We start from the raw sequence: 20,268 nt of genomic DNA, 5'->3' as shown, positions 1-20,268 counted from the left end.
AATAATTTGGTAATCTTTGTAGAAGGAGCAGCAATGTACTGCTGGGAGCGAGCTGAATACATCTGGTGAGCCAATGGCATGAGGCATATATGTGCAGCCACCAGTCAGCAGCTAGCGTCCAGTGGTGCATTGCTCCACCCAAGCCTACCTTGGTAAGCTTTTCAACAAAAGATACAAAGAGAACAAATCAAATTTGATAGAATAAGTAGATTTGAAAGTTGTTTAAAATTGCATGCTCTATCTGATGAAAGCCTAAGCTGCACTTTTCTGTCCCTTTAATGGCTTGGTACTGTCAAATGTAAAACATTTGAATGTATGAAGCTTTACAGAACTAGTTGTAAGCCTTTAAAAATTCCTACATAAAAAAGTGGAGCATATGCACCTTGGGCTATATTTACTGAGGTGAGAGCTTTCTCTTTAGTGAGAGAACCCGCTTAAATTCTTATGTTGTAATTTTTTACATTTTTTAATGAATAGACTGCCTATAACAGGGATAAATGGTTTATTTTATAAGATGAAAGCTAATATCCAGGTGTTTAATCTTGTGTTTACAGGTGTTTAAGAATTAAAGGGTCATGAACCCCACATTTTTTATTTCATGTTTCGGATAGAGCATACATTTTAAAACAACTTTCCAATTTACAAAAGGATACTAAGACAACAAAGCAAATTTGATAATGGAAGTGAATTGGAAAGTTGTTTAAAATTGTATGCTCTATCTGAATCATGAAGGAAAAATTGTGGGTTTCACATCCCTTTAACTGTTTATTGACTAGAAATCCGCCTTAGAAATGCCAAAGGTTTCTTTTTATAGTATTTCAGATATTATTACATGGATTTATACTTCATGGAAAATACAAGATTATCTTATCTCAACATTTCCTGGAGTTGTTCTCTTGGGCAGTGAGCCACTGATGTTTTCTTGGTGGAAAGGTAGGATAGGACAGTGGGCATGTCATGTGCGTGGTCATTCAGATCATGCGTGGAGTCGGGGTTTGATGATTTTTGCAGAGCCAGGGCATTTGTCCTGAGGGGGGAAGCTGTGGGAAGGAAAACGAGTAGACCTTTCAATCTATGACAATCCAGCAATATCTGAGAATGATATACAGAGGTATCGTGGCGCACAAGTACTGATGCTTAATATAGTCAGAGGTTTTTTTTTTTTTCAAATAAAAAATATATAAAAATATGCTGCAGTCAATAGCTGAATTTATATTATACAGTAAGTATACCCTTTAAATAGATGGTGTATATTTTATTGCAATTTGTGTCTTTTTGGAGCAACATCACCACTCTAACTCACACACACATTTATACATAATAGCTTGACAATATTCTTTTAATCTTCTATTCCAGGTTAAACCCGTATCCCACAGCAGAATCAATGTATCTGCAAGGTTTCGAAAACAAGTGCAAGAGCCATGTACTATATTGTAAGTTACATTGGTTTGTGATACTATACATATTTTGCTTTTTATGAAATATTATTTAATTAATTGATATCATTATGTTTACACTTACAGTCTAATTACTAATGGAGATCTAATGAGCCCAGTTGTACGTCTGTTGATACCAAAAAAAATACTAGATCAGTGGGAACTTGTGCTCTCTATGGTTACTGACAAAGTAAGGCTCAGGAATGGAGCAGTACACAGGTATGTTCTGCCTTATGTGAACAATTTGCATAAACAAAAATCACCTTGATCCTCATGTATGTATTGCTGTGCAATATGAATTAGACAAATGCATAAGTCACACAGAAACATGCATCGAAATGATAGTTACATGATGGACAAAGTCATTAAAGGGACATTAAACACTTTGAGATGGTAATATAAAATTATAAATTGTATATAATAAAACTCTGCAATATACTTTCATTATGTATTTTGTCCTCTTTGCCTGTAATTCCATTCTGAAAATATCAGCTTTTCAGTTCCTGTTAGAAATGGAAGTGCAGAACACTGTTAAATCCAGCACAACCATTGGCTGCACACTCTAGTGACCTATTTATAACTGTCTCTAATTGGCCACAGCAGAGAAGGTAACGCAAGTTACAACATGGCAGCTCCCAGTGTTTTATAGACACTAAAACTTTACACTTATTTTGTCACTTTTTAAACAACTATTGAAACTTTAAAAAATACATCTACATGTTAGTCATAGACTAATCTTTTCTTTGAATGCATCATTCTATCTAGCACTTATTTAGTGTTTAATGTCCCTTTAAGAAAATATATTCACTTGAAGAAATGTGAATTAATGAGGCTTAAACTTTGTGTGTGTTTTAAATGTCGTAAAATACCGATATCCAGTTTATTTTCTAATTTGGTCAGTGTTTATAGAATCTTTTGTGTAGCTCTTCTGACATGAATTATTGTGTTGGGCATCAGTAATGAGAGTAATACATTAGCTGATTGATAGGCTAATATATTATAAAATAATTTTCTTCAGGTGCTGAAACTACTATGAAATGAGTATAATGAGCAAATTAAAATTAAATAAATAAAAATAAGACCACAAATAGTTAATTAGTGCTTGGAAAGGCTCCTGAAAATCAATTAAAATAAATAAGATTGATGTAGGATCAAACAGATAGAAGTAAAAAAAAAGACTTCACTACCTTCAAAGTAAGCAAATTCTTAATTGTATAATTGCTATTGTTGTTTATTAATTTAGGTAATTTCCAAAAATGTAATTAGTTAATTAAAATTAATGGGGTGCTATCATCTGAATGTCTGTTGTGTTTAAAAGAACACTAAGATAAAATAAATCTTGTAAATGAATAAGCAGCTGTTAAGCATATTAAAATGTTTTGCGTTTAAAAGTTAAATCAAAACTTAACTATTAAAAATAACATTAAAGGGACAGTCTACTCCAAAATTGTTATTGTTTTTAAAAGATAGATAATCCCTTTATTACCCATTTCCCTTTTTTCATAACCAACACGGTTATATTAATATACATTTTTTTTTTTTTTTTTTAAAGATTTTTATTGTAACTCAAGTAGTTATACATACAATATTGAAGCAAAAAACCAAACCAAAACAAAACAAAAAAAGCAAAACAAAATGACATATCTTTTCTCAAGCAATTGTACAATCAAAGTTATAATGTGGTGTCAAACAAAATAGGAAATGCCTTTTATTTACAGCAAATACCTCTGTGATTACCTTGTATCTAAGCCTTTGCTGACTACCCCCTTTTCTTAGTTCTTTTGACAGACATGCATTTTAGCCAATCAGTACTGACTCGTAAATAACTACACGGGTATAAGCACACTGTTATCTATATGGCACACATGAACTAACACCCTATAGCTGTGAAAAACTGTCAAATAAATTCTAATAAGAGGTGGCTTTCAAGGGCTTAAAAATTAGCAAATGAGCATTCCTTTTTTCAACAAAGAATACCAAAAGAAAAAAAATCGAATTTAATGATAAAAGTAAATTGGAAAGTTATTTAAATTGGCATGCCCTATCTGAATCATGAAAGTTTAATTATGACTTGACTGTCCCTTTAAGTACATGTTCTATACTTAAGGATTCATTATTCATTGGTTGATTACCACAACATTTCCCACTGCTCTGCAGGAGACTACAAATACAAAAATAAAAATGCAGTTTTATTCAGGATAGTAACATTAAAGGGACACTAAAGTCAAAATTAAACTTTCATGATTCAGATAGAGCACACTGTTTTCAGAAACTTTCCAATTTACTTCTAATATCAAATTTTGCACAGCCTTTTTATATACACATTTTTTGAGGCACCAGCTCCTACTGAGCATGTGCACAAGTTCACAGAGTATACCTATACTAGTCTGTGATTGGCTGATGGCTGTCACATGATACAGGGGGCTGGCAAATGGGGGAAAATACATTTGTCAGAAAAAAATCTACTGCTTATTTGAAATTCAGATTAGGTGTTATTGCATTGTCTTTTCATTAGGTATGTGTTAATTATGCACTTCTACTGTATCTAGTTGTCCTTTAAGTAAAATAGATAAATAAATAAATAGCAATTCTATTTCAGTTATAACAGAATACACATAATTGCACTCACGTTTGTTAAGTATGTATAATTTGGACCATAATATGAATTAAACTTAACTTTTATTAAAATTCAGAATAAAAAAAAGAGGTTTAAAGGGACAGTCAACACCAGAATTTGTGTTGTTTAAAAAGATAGATAATCCCTTTATTACCCATTCCCCAGTTTTGCATAAATAAGTTATAATAATACACGTTTTACCTCTGTAATTACCTTGTATCTAAGCCTCTGCAGACTGCCCCCTTATTTCAGTTCTTTTGCCAGACTTGCATTTTAGCCAATCTGTGCTCATTCCTAGGTAACTTCACGTGCATGAGCTCAATGTTATTTGTAGGAAACACATGAACTAACACCCTCTAGTGGTGACACCTGTCAGAATGCATTCAGATTAGAGGTGGCTTTCAAGGTATAAGAAATTAGCATATGAACCTCCTAGGTTTACCTTTCAACTAAGAATACCACGAGAACAAAGCAAAATTAGTGATAAAAGTAAATTGGAAAGTTGTTTAAAATTACATGCCCTATCTGAATCATGAAAGTTTATTTTGGACTTGACTGTCCCTTTAAAAACATAATAATGGACTTGATCATTCGTTGGGTAGAGCACTTATTGGTTGATATATAGTGAACGTTAGTGCATTTCACTTGGTTACATGATACTAAGTAAATGGACATGATGTTTTCAAGTATCGCTAATAGTTTAAATATGATTTGTATCTCAGTATTGAGAGGTTATTGTCATTTCCTCCTTATATTGCTGCATAGATTAGGTACTGAAACCTGCTTTTTAGATCAGTGATTTTCAACCTTTTTTTGCCATGGCACACTTTTTTACATAAAAAAATCCTGTGGCACACCACCATCCCAAAATTTTAAAAAATCACACATTGTAGCCTAATACAGCATATATATTTCTATCTATATATATATATATATATATATATATATATATATATATATATATATACATACACATACACACATATTGTATGTATTGTGCTGTGATGCCATGCCTCCTACAAACTATACGTGACATATTGACATTCATTCACAAACAATCATAATGATTGTCTGTGAATGAATGTCAATATGTCATGGTTGTAAATGATGCCTGCCTGTCTGCCTGATGAGCCTGTCACATACCTCTCAATATTTCAAAATTTGAAAGAGGGACACCCCTGCACTGGGAGTAAAAAACAAGCAAAAATTAAAAAATATGTCACACTGTTGTCAGTCTGCTGCGGCACACCTGAGGATCTCTCACAGCACACTAGTTGAAAAACACTGTTTTAGATCAACACATGACCGTGTATATATGGAAGTTAATTGTGCATATATCGCTATTACCCGAAAATAGTGCTCCTTTAAGTTTCCCCCAAATAAGTATTAATTGTGTATATAAAGTCATATTATGCTATTAAATATTAGAGAAAACTAGCAGCAACGTCACTGATGTGTTTCGTCCTTTGAAACAGCCACAACAGCGAAATGCGTCAGTGGCATTGCTGCTAGTTTTACCTCATGATCCATTATTGTGTTTTCAAACCTCTTTTTTTCTTCTTACTTTTAATAAAAGTCAAGTTTTATTCATATCATGGTCCAAATGATATATACTTAACAAACGCTGTAAATGCAATTATGTGTATTCTGTTCTCGGTTTGTAACTGAAATTGAATTACCATTATGTATTAATACACTGCACCATATCCCTAAAGATAATAAATTATAAACGGAATTTGATTCTATATAAGGGAGATGTTTATAAGTGTAGTAGTGCCATTAGTTCACAACAGTATTGCAAATAAATAAACAGCATGGTGTATTTTAAATATTAATTTGTGATACGTTTTAACTAAAATTTAACAGTAGATTCTCACTATAGTCTTTACTATATAGGGAATTAAAGAGATAGTCTAGTCAAAATTAAACTTTCATGATTCAGATAGAACATGCAATTTTAAGCAACTTTCTAATTTACTCCTATTATCAATTTGTCTTTGTTTTCTTGGTATCTTTATTGGAATGTAAGCTTAGGAACCACCCCATTATTGGTTTAGAACTTGGGTAGCGCTTGCTGATTGGTGGCTACATTAAGACACCAATCAGAAAGTGCTACCCAGGTTCTGAACCAAAAATGGTCCGGCTTCTATGCTTACATTCTTGCTTTTTCAAATAAAGATACCAAGAGAACGAAGAAAAATTGATAATAGGAGTAAATTAGAAAGTTGCTTAAAATTGCCTGCTCTATCTGAATAATTAACGTTTAATTTTGACTAGACTATTCCTTTAAATGCATGGATATATTTAAAGTTTTGAATTAATCTAGAAGCTACTAGCAGAGTTTATGTAAAAATAAAATTATCTTATGATTACTTGTTAGTGTTCAGTAGTGCCCTTATATTTTTCATAATTTATCATTGTAACCATGTAATTATGGAATAAGAAGATGAATACAATACCTAAATATTATTTGATATAATATGCCAAGTATAGTAATAATAATTCACTTTTTTTTTCTGTCAATAGGCTATATACATTGGATGGAACAACAGTCCAAGATGGGTCTGAATTAGAAAATGGGCAGTTTTACGTAGCAGTGGGAAGAGAGAAATTCAAAAAGTTGCCTTATAGTGACCTGATTTTCCCAAAAGCTTCAATGAGAAGGGCTCACGGGTAAGGTTTTAATTAGAAGGGCTGGATTCACAACAGTCTTTCCAGACTTATCATTATCTCCTGTGTTCCAATTCAGGGTGGAATATGTGTATACTCACTAATCACTGTTTTAGGGGTTAACACAGTTCTCTTCAAGCAATATTGCAAAGATTTTATTATAAGATAATTTGATTATTGCTCCTCTATGCCTTTAACATAAGGTCTTGAGAGGCTTCATGGGCTTTGAGTGTATACCCATATTTAGTTGCATAAAGTATTTATATTTATATTCATATTTTTATTAAAGTGATGGTAAATCCTAGCGTTTAGGAAACGCTAGGATTTATAATCGTAACAAATAAAGGGGACTTTCATTCATGAAGTATAAAATACTTCATTCTGAAAGCCCCTTTATTTGTTATCAGCGTTTGCTGCGCTGAGCTGCTAAAGGCAGCCCACGGCAGAACGCAATTTGGCTGAGAGGTGACGTTTCCACCTTTTAGCCAATAGCCGTGCGGGAAATACAGCTTGGCGCCAGGTTTTGTGGCGCCAAGCTGTATTTCCCGCACGGCTATTGGCTAAGAGGTGGAAACGTCACCTCTCAGCCAAACTGCGTTCTGCCGTGGGCTGCCTTTAGCAGCTCAGCGCAGCAAACGCTGATAACAAATAAAGGGGCTTTCAGAATGAAGTATTTTATACTTCATGAATGAAAGTCCCCTTTATTTGTTACGATTGTAAATCCTAGCGTTTCCCAAACGCTAGGGTTTACCATCACTTTAACTTGCACAACTATATTCACATAAGCTTACTTGTAATAGACTCAAGGAACATAAATATAAATTGGCACCATTGTTATAGCTATACACACATAGAATACTGTTACTTAATTATCATGTTATTATTATTATAAAGAGAATGAAATGGAGCCGCAAGAAAAAATCACTAGACTTTTGTCATATGGGCTTCATTTTACAAAAACTGTGTATGATCTAATCTAAGTTGTCTACATTTGGTCATATCCAGTTGTACATTATATGAAAATGTATGCATTTTATTAAGTTATTGAAATATATTTGTTTAATTGGATATTGCATTTTGTTTTACAGGTCCAAAGCATCTTCTTTGCCCCCAATAAATGGATTCCGAAAGTCCAAGGAGAATGTAAGTTAAAAGATTATCTAAAATTGTCTAAATCCAGAATTTTTTATTTTTTTTATTTTAAAGCTGAGACACAAATATTTTGTATGAAATGTTTCTATTTCTTTCCTATGGCATGGGGAGTCCACAACGTCATTACAATTACTAGTGGGCTATTCAACTCCTGGCCAGCAGGAAGAGGCAAATAGCACCCAATCAAAGCTGTTAAGTGTAACTTCCCCTACCCAAAATCCCCAGTCATTCTCTTTGCCTCTGTCAATGGAGGATGTGCGAAGTTGGTGTCTGAAGATATTTAATCCTTTTATGGTTACTCTTCCCTGCAAGCAAGCTGTGTCCATGTCAATCTCTTTAGTAAGAGTAGTGGTGGCTTTTAGCAGTTAAAAGGCAGCGAGGTAGTCTTTGCTTTACTTTTAACATTTTGCTACCCCTTTGCAGAAAGCCAGAGTTGGATACTCTGTTCTTTCTTTTACTACAGGTCCATGACAGGGAGCGAAGTACCTGTTACACCTATGTAGCAGCATCTGTCCTGCACTGTCCTGCAGCTGGATCTCAGGTAAGTGCTTTTTCCTTCTAGGTATTGAAGGACAGCAGCACTTAAGAGGTTAATCCTCATTCGGATTCAAACTAGGATAGATCCTTTTTAATTAAGGATACTTATGACAGATTATGGCAATGGGACATAGATATCCTTATTAGTTAAAGGGACACTAAACCCAATTTTTTTATTTCATGATTCAGATAGAGCATGAGATTTTAAGCACCTTTCTAATTTACTCCTATTATCAATTTTTCTTTATTCTCTTGCTATCTTGATTTGAAAAAGCAATACTGTAAGCTTTAGAGACAGACCATTTTTTGTTCAGCACATGGTTAGCACTTGCTGATTTGTGGCTAAATGTAGCAAACCAATCAGCAAGCTCTACCAAGGTGCTGAACTTAAAAATGGGCCGGCTCCTAACCTTTTATTAATGCTTTTTCAACTCAAGATAACATGAGAACAAAGAAAAATTGATAATAGGAGTAAATTAGAAAGTTGCTTAAAATTGCATGCTCTATCTGAATCATAATAGAAAAAAATTGGGTTTAGTATCCCTTTAAGGATACTTTATTTGGAGGACAGGACATTGTATGGGTTAAATGTGAGATGTTATTTGGCTGGGGGACTCATAACTTTATTGAGATTGGATTGAGGAGTGTTGCATTATCGGAATGCAGGGCACTTTGGTAGTGTGTTCTGACATGTTTTGAGGAACAGTTAGAGAGGCTTAATTTTTTATTAACGGTCAATCTGTGAGCAGTTTACTTTTTCAAGTGGCGCAGTTAGTTATTCAACTCGCATGTTGTCTGCACTTCCGGTATATCGGAGCGGAGCTTAGTAAGCTTGCATTGTGCTGAGGTGTATCGCATTGCAGGGCTCTGTCTGATGTTGGTCTTTGATATAGTTCTCATCAACAGATACTTTTCTGTGCTAGGAGGAGAAGATCCTTGCAGAAAGGTTTCGTTTCCTCTAACTACTACTAATGGGGTGTCAATCCTGTCCGGTAGGAGCTTCCGGCAATCTGAAAGGTTGCTTTGAAGGATCTCTTTATTGCTCTCTGAATTGATAAATTTATAATAAATTTTGAAAGACTTTTCTTTTTCAATGTTATTAACTATTGATTTTGTAAAATAAATTCAGAGTTAGATCAGTCTATGTCTGTTGATAAATGCTTACTATGTTTAGAGGCTCAAATTGTTTTGTCAATGCAATTTTGTTCCTCATGATTATCCAAAATGTTAAAATTTAAAGACAAATTACTCCCTTCTGAGCCAAATGTCTCAGGATAATGCTGTGCGTGACATGCCTCAGCTTTCTCCTCAAACGTCCCAAGCCTTGATGGTTTCCCATACTGTGCCTTATGTGTCCTCTCATCCTCCTGGGGGTGTTTATTTACCAGGGGATTGTCCCGCTCAGATCACTTCTGCAGTATTGTCAGCTTTGTCAGCTTTCCCTTCTTCGGGTAAGTGTAAGAGAAAATCTAAACATTTGTCCGCTAGTAAGGCTTCTGACTGCTCTAATTCTGCGTTGGTCAACCTTTCTCAATTGTCTGATGAGGAGAATACTTCAGTAGCTTCTGAAGGTGAAATTTCAGACTCTGACACTTTGGCGGCAAAATCTTCATAATCTGAAGATGTTAATTTTAGATTTAAGCTTGAACATCTTTGGTTACTTCTGAAGGAGGTTCTAGCTACTTTGGATGACTCTGAACCTTTGGTTGCTGCCAACCGTAAGACGTCTTCTAAACTGGATAGAGTTTATGATTCTCCTTTTTAAATGATGATGTTTTTCCTGTTCCTAGGAAAATATCTGAAAATATAGCTCAGGAATGGGATAAGCCATGTTTTTTTTCCCCTTCCCCTGTTTTTAAAAAAAAAATGTTTCCTGTTGCTGACTCTATTCGAGACTCATGGCGCACCATACTTAAGGTTGAAGGAGCTATCTCTACTCTAGCTAATAGAACTACCATTCCTATAGAGGATAGTTGTTCTTTTAAGGATCCAATGGTTAAAAAGCTGGAAGTTTATTTAAAAAATATGTATGTCCATCAGGGTTTACAGAAGCAACCTGCGGCGAGTTTTGCCACGGTTGCAAAAGCAGCATCCTATTGGTGTGATGCCCTGTCTGATTTCAAAAGAGACTACAGTAGAGGAGATCCAATACAGGATCAAGGCTCTTAAACTAGCCAATACCTTTATCTGTGATGCCAACATGCAAGTAATCAGACTGGGAGCTAAGATGTTTTTAGCTTCACTGTTCTAGCTTGCAGAGCTCTGTGGTTAAAATCTTGGTAAGCTGATGTGTCTTCAAAGGCCAAGCTTTTGGCTTTGCCTTATAAGGATAAAGCTTTTTGTTTGGACCTGGTCTAGCGGAGATAATTTCAGAGATTATGGGTGGAAAGGGATCTTTTCTACCTCAGGACAAGAAGAATAGACCTAAGGGTCGTCAGACTTCTAATTTTTGTTCCTTTCATAACTTTAAAGGGACAGTCTACACCAGAATTTTTATTGTTTTAAAAGATAGATAATCCCTTTATTACCCATTCCCCAGTTTTGCATAACTAACACAGTTATATTTATATACTTTTTACCTCTGTGATTATCTTGTATCTAAGCCTCTGCAAACTGCCCCTTTATTTCAGTTCTTTTGACAGAGTGGCAGTTTAGCCAATCAGTGCTGGCTCCCAGGCAACTTCATGTGCATGAGCACAGTGTTATCTATATGAAACACGTGAACTAACACCCTTTAGTGGTGAAAAACTGTTAAAATGCATTCTGAAAAGAGGTGGCCTTCAAGGTCTAAGAAATTAGCATATGAACCTCCTAGGTTAAGCTTTCAACTAAGAATACCAAGAGAACAAAGCAAAATTGGTGATAAAAGTAAATTGGAAAATTGTTTAAAATTACATGCCCTATCTGAATTATGAAAGTTTATTTTGGATTAGACTGTCCCTTTAAGGGACAGAAGTCCTCCTCTTCCAAACCAGACCAATCCAGGTCCATTTGGAAATCCAGCCAGCCCTGGAACAAGGGAAAACATAACAAAAAGCCTTCCACTTTAAATCAGCATGAAGGGTCTGCGCCGATCCAATTTTGCATCAGGTGGGGGCAGACTTACTCTTTTTCGAGGGGATTGGATATGTGATGTCCCAGATCCATGGGATGTGAACATAGTATCCCAGGGTTACTAGATAGTATTCAAGTCTTGCCCTCCAAAGGGCAGATTTCTCCTGTCAAGACTATCCTCAAACCAGGTAAAGAGGGAGGACTTCTTAAATTACATAAAGGACCTATCCTCCCTGGGAGTTATCGTACCAGTCCCTCTAGAGGAACAGGGTCTAGGACTCTATTCAAATCTTTTTGTGGTTCCCAAAAAGGAGGGAACTTTTCGCCCATCCTAGATCTAAAGTGCCTTAACAAATTCCTCAGGGTTCCGTCCTTCAAGATGGAAACTATTTGTTCCATTCATCCATTGGTTCAGGAAGGTCAGTTCATGACGACCATAGACCTGAAGGACGCATATTTAGACGTTCCCATTCACAGGGATCATTACCAGTTTCTAAGGTTTGCCTTTCTGGACAAGCATTTCCAGTTTATTGCACTTCCGTTTGGTCTTGCCACAGCTCCCAGAGAATTTGCAAAGGTTCTGGGAGCTCTATTGGCAGTGATCAGATCCCATGGAATTGCGGTGGCGCCTTATATAGACGACGTCTTTGTTCAGGCGTCATCTTTTCAACTAGCAAAATCTCATACAGAGATGTTGTTGTCTTTTCTACGTTACCACGGGTGGAAAGTGAATCTAGAGAAGAGTTCTCTAGTTCCAACTACAAGAGTGATTTTCCTAGGGACAATCATAGATTTTCTGTCCATGAAGATTTTCCTGACGGACATCAGAAAATTCAAGCTTCTTGCTTCTTGCCTTTCCCTCCAGTCTGCCTTTCTTCTATCAGTGGCTCAATGCGTGGAGGTTATTGGTCTAATGGTGGCTTCCATGGACATCATCCCTTTTGCTTGGTTCCATCTGCGACCGCTGCAGCTTTGTATGCTCCGTCAATGGAACAGAGACCATTCAGATTTATCGCAGAGGATAAATCTGGATCCCCTAACAAGAGACTCTCTCTCGTGGTGGAGTTCTCAGGAAAATCTGTCTCAGGGCACTTGCTTCCTGAGACCTTCCTGGGTGAATGTGACTACAGAGACCAGCCTGTCAGGCTGGGGAGCTGTTTGGGTTTCTCTGAAGGCTCAGGGCCTGTGGTCTCGGGAAGAGTCTTTTCTTTCCATAAACATCTTGGAATTGAGAGCAATATTCAATGCCTTGACAGCTTGGCCTCAATTATCTTTAGTCCTATTTATCAGATTCCAGTCGGACAACATCACCTCAGTGGCTTACATCAACCACCAGGAAGGTACTCAGAGTTCCTTGGCTGTGAAGGAGGTGACTCGCATACTGCAGTGGGCGGAAGCTCACAATTGTCTTCTATCTGCCATCCACATTCCAGGAGTGGACAATTGTGAGGCGGATTTTCTGAGCTTTTCATCCCTGAGAGTGGGCTCTCCATCCGGAAGTGTTCTCCAGGATAACTTTCATGTGGGGAGTTCCGGAGTTAGATCTGATGGCATCTTGTCAAAACGCCAAGCTTCCAAAGTACGGTTCAAGGTCAAGAGATCCTCAGGCCGCCCTGATAGATGCCCTGGCGGTTCAGTGGAATTTCGGTCTAGCATACCTGTTTCCTCTGTTTGCTCTCCTTCCACGAGTCATTGCTCGTATCAAGCAGGACAGAGAGTATGTGATCCTAATAGCTCCTGCCTGGCCTCGCAGGATCTGGTTTGCAGATCTGGTGAAGATGTCATCTCTTCCACCCTGGAAGTTACCTCTGAGGAAGGACCTTCTCATTCAGGGTCCATTCCTCCATGCAAATCTAGATTCTCTGAAGCTGACTGCTTGGAGATTGAACGCCTAGTCCTGTCTAGACGCGGTGTTTCGGAGGCTGTCATTGATACTATGCTTCAGGCTTGTAAACCTGTTAATCGTAATATTTACCAAAAGATATGGCGTAAATACCTTTTTTGATGTGAAGCTAAAGGTTTTTTTTGGAGTCGGGTGAGGATTCCAGGAATTTTATCTTTTCTTCAGGATGGCCTGGAGAAGGGTTTGTCAGTCAGTACTCTGAAGGGTCAGATTTCTGCTCTGTCTATCCTTTTGCACAAACTTACTAGAATTACCAGATGTTAAGAAGTGTGATTTGTTTTGCTTATGAGACTGCTGGACAGCAGCCTCCTGAGAGAATTACGGCTCATTCCACTAGGGCTGTCTCCTCATCTTGGGCTTTCAAAAATGAAGCTTTTGTGGAACAGATTTGCAAGGCTACATGGTCCTTTCTGCATACTTTTTCCAAATTTAATACTTTTGCCTCGACTGAGGCCTCTTTTGGGAGAAAGGTTCTTCAAGCGGTGGGGCCTTCTGTTTAGGTCCTCCTGCCTTGTTCTCCCTCCCTTTTTGTTCCTTGTCCTCTAGCTTGGGTATTGGTTCCCACTATTAATTGGAATGATGTTGTGAACTCTCCATGCCATAGGAAAGAAAACAAATGTATGCTTACCTGATAAATATCTATCTTTCCGGGGCATGGAGAGTCCACGACCCCGTCCTCTTTTTTTAATATTATTCTGCAGTTTTTTTCAGTAAACCTCAGGCACCTTTTTCACCCTTGTTTCTTTTTTTTCCATTTTCCTTCAGCTGAATGACTGGGGATTATGGGTAGGAGAAATTACACTTAACAGCTTTGCTGGGGTGCTCTTTGCCTCCTCCTGCTGGCCAGGAGTTGAATATCCCACTAGTAATTGGAATGACGTAGTGGACTCTCCATGCCCGGAAAGAAATTTATCAGGTAAGCATAAATTTAGTTTAGGAAACACTTGGCATGCTTTTGGAATTCCTTTGATAGCCCTGGCTTAATGTTTACTTGCCTGTGACAGATTGATGGCTCAGTTAATGTCATATCATGTTAAATAAGAAATTACTGCTAACAATTACATATGTATAAGCATTATAACAAACAATGGGCCAGATTACAGGTGGAGGGCAAATTGATGTTTCCACTTGATCTTTAATTGCGCTAGAAAGTAAGTTGTTTGCACTCGTCGGGTTGTGCTTGTATAACCATTTGAAAGTAAACTGTTTTTGCCCTTGCGCTAACCAAATAAGCACAAAAAAACGAAGTTAGAATATCGTGTAAGCGTTCATGTATTCCCTCATAGAAGTCAAAATGGAGAAAGTAAGTCCAAAAGACCCAACATCCCACTCTCGCGCAAACCAGATCGCATATTCTCATTTGCACTAACTCGACATGAAAATATGACTATTTCACATTCCAATGTTCTGCACATAGCAGAATATGTTCTATTTATTTATAAATAGACTAGTACTAAAGCCCGTGTACACAGGCCATTTTTTGCAGTACAGCGGTCCCACCCCTTGCTCTCTCTCCCCTCTCTTTTGCTCTCTCTCCCCCTCTCTTTTGCTTTCTCTCGACCCTCTCCTTTGCGCTCTCTCCCCCCTCTTTGCCTCTCTCCCCCCTCTTTGGCTCTCTCCCCCCTCTTTGGCTCTCTCCCCCCTCTTTTGCTCTCTCTCTCCCCTCTTTGGCTCTCTCCCCCCTTTCTTTTTCTCTCTCTCCCCCCTCTTTTGCTCTCTCCCCTCTTTTGCTCTCTCTCCTCTTTGGCTCTCTCTCTCTCCCCTCTTTTTCTCTCTCTCTCCCCTCTTTGGCTCTCTCCCCCCTCTATTTGGCTCTCTCTCCCCTCTTTTGGCTCTCTCCCCCCTTTCTTTTGCTCTCTTTCCCCCCTCTTTTGCTCTCTTTCCCCTCTCTTTGGCTCTCTCCCCTCTTTGGCTCTCTCCCCTCTTTGGCTCTCTTTCCTCTTTTGCTCTCTCTCTCCCCCCCCTCTTTGACTCTCTCTCCCCCTCTTTGACTCTCTCTCCCCTCTCTTTGACTCTCTCTTCCCTCTCTTTGACTCTCTCTCCCCCCTCTTTGACTCTCTCCCCTCTTTGGCTCTCTCCCCCCTCTATTTGTCTCTCTTCCCCCTCTTTGGCCCTCTCCCCCCTCTTTGGCTCTCTCCCCCCTCTTTGGCTCTCTCCCCCCCTCTTTGGCCCTTCTCCCCCCCCTCTCTGGCCCTTCTCCCCCCTCTTTGGCCATTCTCCCCCCTTTCTTTTGCTCTCCCCCCCTCTCTGGCTCTGTCTTTCAAACCCTTTTGACTCTCTGACCACAACCCCCTTCGTGACACCCCACCGACCACGCCCATCACCGCACCGACCACGCCCTCGACACGCCCGGACGCGACAAAGGGCCATGCCCCCACCGTGATGCTCCCATCGGCCACGCCCCCACCGCGATGCTCCCGTTGGCCACGCCCCCTGACACTCTGCTTCAGCCTTGCTCTGTGCTGAGTGTCAGGATCCAAACGGCCAGGTATGTTTGTCATATGCAGTCTCTACTGCGCATGACTGCATCTGACAAACATACTTGGCCATTTATTATATAGGATATTTTTCTACATATATCTGATGAGATTTTGGTACAATATCTATCTATCTATCTATCTATCTATACTGTATATGAATATCTATTTCTAAATACATCCTATAATATAAAAGGCCAAGTGTGTTTGTCCGAAGCTGTCATGCGCAGTAGACAGCACGAGGACAAACACACCTGGCCTTTGAGTCCCTAGCTGCCGTCTGATCTGCGGCAGAAGTGGGCGTGGCCGGGCGTGAAGGGGGGCGTGGCCGGATGTGGATAGCCCTCAGTTTACGCCGGGGTTAGGGTTCAGAAGGAATAGTTGTAAATCTAAGCCGTTGTAAATTGAAACCCAGTTTATAATGTAAGTCAATGGGAAGTGAGGGAGTTAGGTTCCAGGCCCCTCTCAAAATTGACATAAGTAACACCTAATACATTATTTTAAAGCTTTGAAATGAAGACTTTAAATGCTAAACAGTATTATAAACCTAATTAAATAATCAGACAACAGACTGTATCATCAAACTAAGTTTAATGAATAAAAACATTTGTTTACTTGCATTTTTCTGCAAACAGTTCTCTGCATTGTTAGCATGTTAGATAATATTGGGTCTACACCTATTCTATGCATTTCATTTTGAACTGATTAAGCAGTTAGGCACCCTCACCTCAAGCAGCTGGACAGGAAGATAATAGGGAAGTGGCTGCTAGATCTTGTTGCTTTGAAAGCTGCTCGATAGCTAAGGCCTGTTCTGTGTACACAGATTAATTTCAATCTGCTAAGCTTGCATAACTTTGCTGCAACACAAGCAGACAGCTCCACCTACTGGCTATTTTAATTAATTCACTGCTTTTCAATGCTTTTCAATAGCAGTCACATGACTGAAAAAAAAGGTTGTTATTCTGAAACGGCACAAATTGAACCGGCGTAAACCAAGGGCCACCTGTGTATGTATATGTGTATGTGTATATGTATGTATATATATATATATATATACATACACACACACATATATATATATATATATATATATATACACATAGACATGTATATGTATGTATGTGTATGTTAAAGCCCTTTGACTGCCTTATTTTTCTAACACCTGAGACCTCTTTTAGACTTTACATTAGGAGTCTGACTTTTTGTGTTTAATATTGCACCCCTTGTACTGAGCAAAATTGCTAAATGACCTTATATAATATCTAGGCTGTATGAGGCTTTGGGGTCAGTTTATCGAACCCTTTCAGCAGGCTTTGCCTGCCTACGACCTGCAGTCCATATTTAACAAGCATCAGTCATCAGACCCCTGCTTCCTTAACCTTTTTTCAATCTCCCGGGTCACGTCCACTGTACGCGGGCAGTGGTCGGGATTGCACGCGAGCGCAAAATAGCGCTCATGTGCACTGCTGAATTCCAGCAGTGGAATTCAACCCACCAGAGGTGAGCTGCGGCGGACAGGGCACGTATGTGCGCCCCTGTCCGCCGCAGCTTGATAAATCGACCCCTTTGGGTTATGCATTGCACTGAACTCTTTTTCATGTCTTGCCTTATATATTTTCAACATATAAAACAATGTATGGTTTCATGTCCATTTAACCAAGGATCTAGTCCAAACGTTCATATAACTATATTTTCAATGGTAAAGCAGTTGTTCAACTTCAATATGTTCACCGGAAGACCTGAGAGAGAACAGGGAAGTATCATAGTGAAGGTCTGTAGATACTGTTGCAGATTGAAACAAAAACCTTACTCACATTTAAGTGAGCTATAACTTATCTCTCAGTGGTAGCACATAAACCTCCTACGGTAAAAGGAACATGCTGTACGTAGCCAATTAAAATATTTATTTGCAGCATAAAAACAAAGGACACCGTACACAGGGGGATAAGAGACTAGTACACAACAGGAGCTAAGGCTATATGCATGTGAAAAAATGCCTATTGTCACCTGCCATTCACAGCTAGCTGTTTGCAAGTGACTGCAAAGTCTCACCCAGCTTGGGACATAATTGTTTGTAAAAGTTCTCTAACATACGTTTCAACTGATCTTCAGGCTTTTTCATAGATCAACTACATGCAAGCTTGCTTCCTGCAGTGTAAGAAGCAGCGGTCATCAGCCCGTATACCGCAAAGCCATGCGGACAGGTTCTCAAGTTCACTCTAAATGCAAGAAAGAAAAGAATAACGTTAATGTCCCTTTAACCAAACTGATTTAAGTTTTCGTTATAAGCGTGGTTAATATATGCGTATAAGCTCTCCCCCACCCCAGTGTTGTGTTTTGTGGTTCAGTGATTTTTCTCCTCAGACCTGGTGAACCTGTTATAAAGCTTGCAAATGACGACTCTATGTTGTTTAATATGATGGACCAGAGATTACATTTATGCTGTAAACATTTTTTGACAGGAAAAAAATATTTTAAAATATATATGACTTAAAGGGACATGAAACCTAAAAATGTTAATTCATGATTCAGATAGATCATATAATTTTATACAACTTTCCAATTTACTTCTATTGTCAAATTTGCTTCATTCTCTTGGTATGCTTTGTTGAAGGAGCACTTTTGCACTATCTGAAAGCCAAGAGGCATATATATGCAACCATTAATCAGCAGCTTCTAGGTATTCAACAAAGGATCCAATCCATCAGAAAACAAGTTTTGCATCAGTTTTTGCACTATTGCCTTTTACTTCTTGAAATCCCATTTTGGGAATTTTTACACTGTATAACTGAGTTCCTTTGGATATTTCATAGACTGGCTAGCTTCTTCATCTCATTTCAGCCTGATAGATATAGGAAACACATTTTTTTCCAAAAAATCATAGCACCCTCACTATTCCTTCAGAGTAGAGTTTTTGGGGAATATTTATCAAGCTCCGTATTTCTGGCGAGCCTTCAGACTCACCGGAAACACAAGAACTGCTGGTGCAATGATAAATGCCGAGAGCGTATGCTGTCAGCATTTATCGATGTGCAGCGGACATAATCTGCAATATCGGATCATGTCCGCTCGCACAATGATAATACAGCCCCATTTTATCTAAACTTCTACTTTAATCTCAGATTAAACAGTTTTGGTATAAAGTTAGTAACTTTAATGAGACTAGACTAAATAGAGCCTGTAGAATTCCAGGCAAATACTGGATTACAACTGGAATTTAACCGGTTTACTGCCTACATCTATCTGCAAGTTGCTTGGTGATCTTGCCTTGGTGCCTGCTTATTGTTGCTTATAGAATTGTTTTCCTGATCCACAAAAATTCCTTGTTTGAAGGTCAACAGCAGTTGTTTTTCAGACAGAAAAAATATGACAAGAAATATTGATTCAAGATTTTTTTTTTTTTAAATGTGTAATAGATGTAAACTAATGCAAATGTAGATGTATTCCAACACGTAGCACCCCAAAATATGCAAATGTGCAGGTTGAAGCTTACCTCTGTTTACATAATTTCACTGCATTAATATCCGTACTGATGGAGATAGGACCGAGTGTGTAGCCAGATGTGATTTTGCGATTCTTGGCTGTATAGTCTTTTTTGACTACAATAGGAAAGCCAACTTGCCTTTTTCTAGTAAGTTTTCATTTTGTGTAGCACATTGTTGTCATTAAAGGGATATGAAACCTAGAATTTTTCTTTCATGATTCAGACAGAGGATGGAATTTAAAGCAACTTTGTAATTTATTTCTATTATCAAATTTTCTTGATTCTCTTTATATCTTTGTTGAAAGCAGGATCTCAGGAGTATACACGTGTCTGGAGCACTTTATGGCAGCAGTTTTGCAAGAATGTTATCCATTTACAAGTGCACTAGATGGCAGCTCTATTTCCCACCATGTAGTGCTCCAGACACCTACATAGGTATCTCCTCAGCAAAGAATACCATGGGAACAAAGCTAATTTTATAATACAACTAAATTGGAAACTTTATTTTAAAACCGTACGCTCTTTCTGAATCTTGAAAGGAAATGTTTGGGTTTCATAACCCTTTAAACAGTTATCTGAGTTGTGGTTGAGCTGTTTCCTTTTCTTTGTAGAGCAAGGTCCCAGTAATGCATTGCTGCTCTGGAGCTGACTTTAACTAAGTCTTCAACACCCTTGTAGAAGTTTAGCATATAGTTATATGCAGGTAAACATGCAATAATAACATGCTCTAACACATTAACACTCCAAATGAGTTGTGTATACATTTGTAAACCCAGCCAATGACATTTCAGAGAAGACAGAAATAATCAGTTACAGTAAGAGCTGCATCTTTTTGCCCAACATCAGTTGTATGGATTAGTATGTGTTCATATGGAAAATTGTAGATGAGTCATTTCTACTCATAACTATGTTCTGTACAGAAGTTTGAATCGTCATTT

General features: G+C 38.1%; 1 protein-coding gene across 1 annotated transcript in view; it reads left to right on the top strand.

Annotated features, from left to right (window-relative positions):
• The window catches only part of DCDC2 (doublecortin domain containing 2), a 556,437-nt gene that overhangs the window by 188,005 nt on the left and 348,164 nt on the right, over window positions 1–20,268 (top strand). The window contains exons 3-6 of the mRNA XM_053714795.1: window positions 1,357–1,433; window positions 1,524–1,655; window positions 6,580–6,726; window positions 7,812–7,866. Coding sequence (XP_053570770.1) covers window positions 1,357–1,433; window positions 1,524–1,655; window positions 6,580–6,726; window positions 7,812–7,866 — 411 coding nt within the window. The remainder of the gene's footprint in view (window positions 1–1,356; window positions 1,434–1,523; window positions 1,656–6,579; window positions 6,727–7,811; window positions 7,867–20,268) is intronic.

The sequence above is a fragment of the Bombina bombina genome, chromosome 5 (assembly GCF_027579735.1).
Source record: "Bombina bombina isolate aBomBom1 chromosome 5, aBomBom1.pri, whole genome shotgun sequence".
Lineage (NCBI taxonomy): Eukaryota > Metazoa > Chordata > Amphibia > Anura > Bombinatoridae > Bombina > Bombina bombina.
The sequence above is the reverse complement of the archived record's forward strand: the minus strand, read 5'-3'. Positions and strand labels throughout refer to the sequence as shown.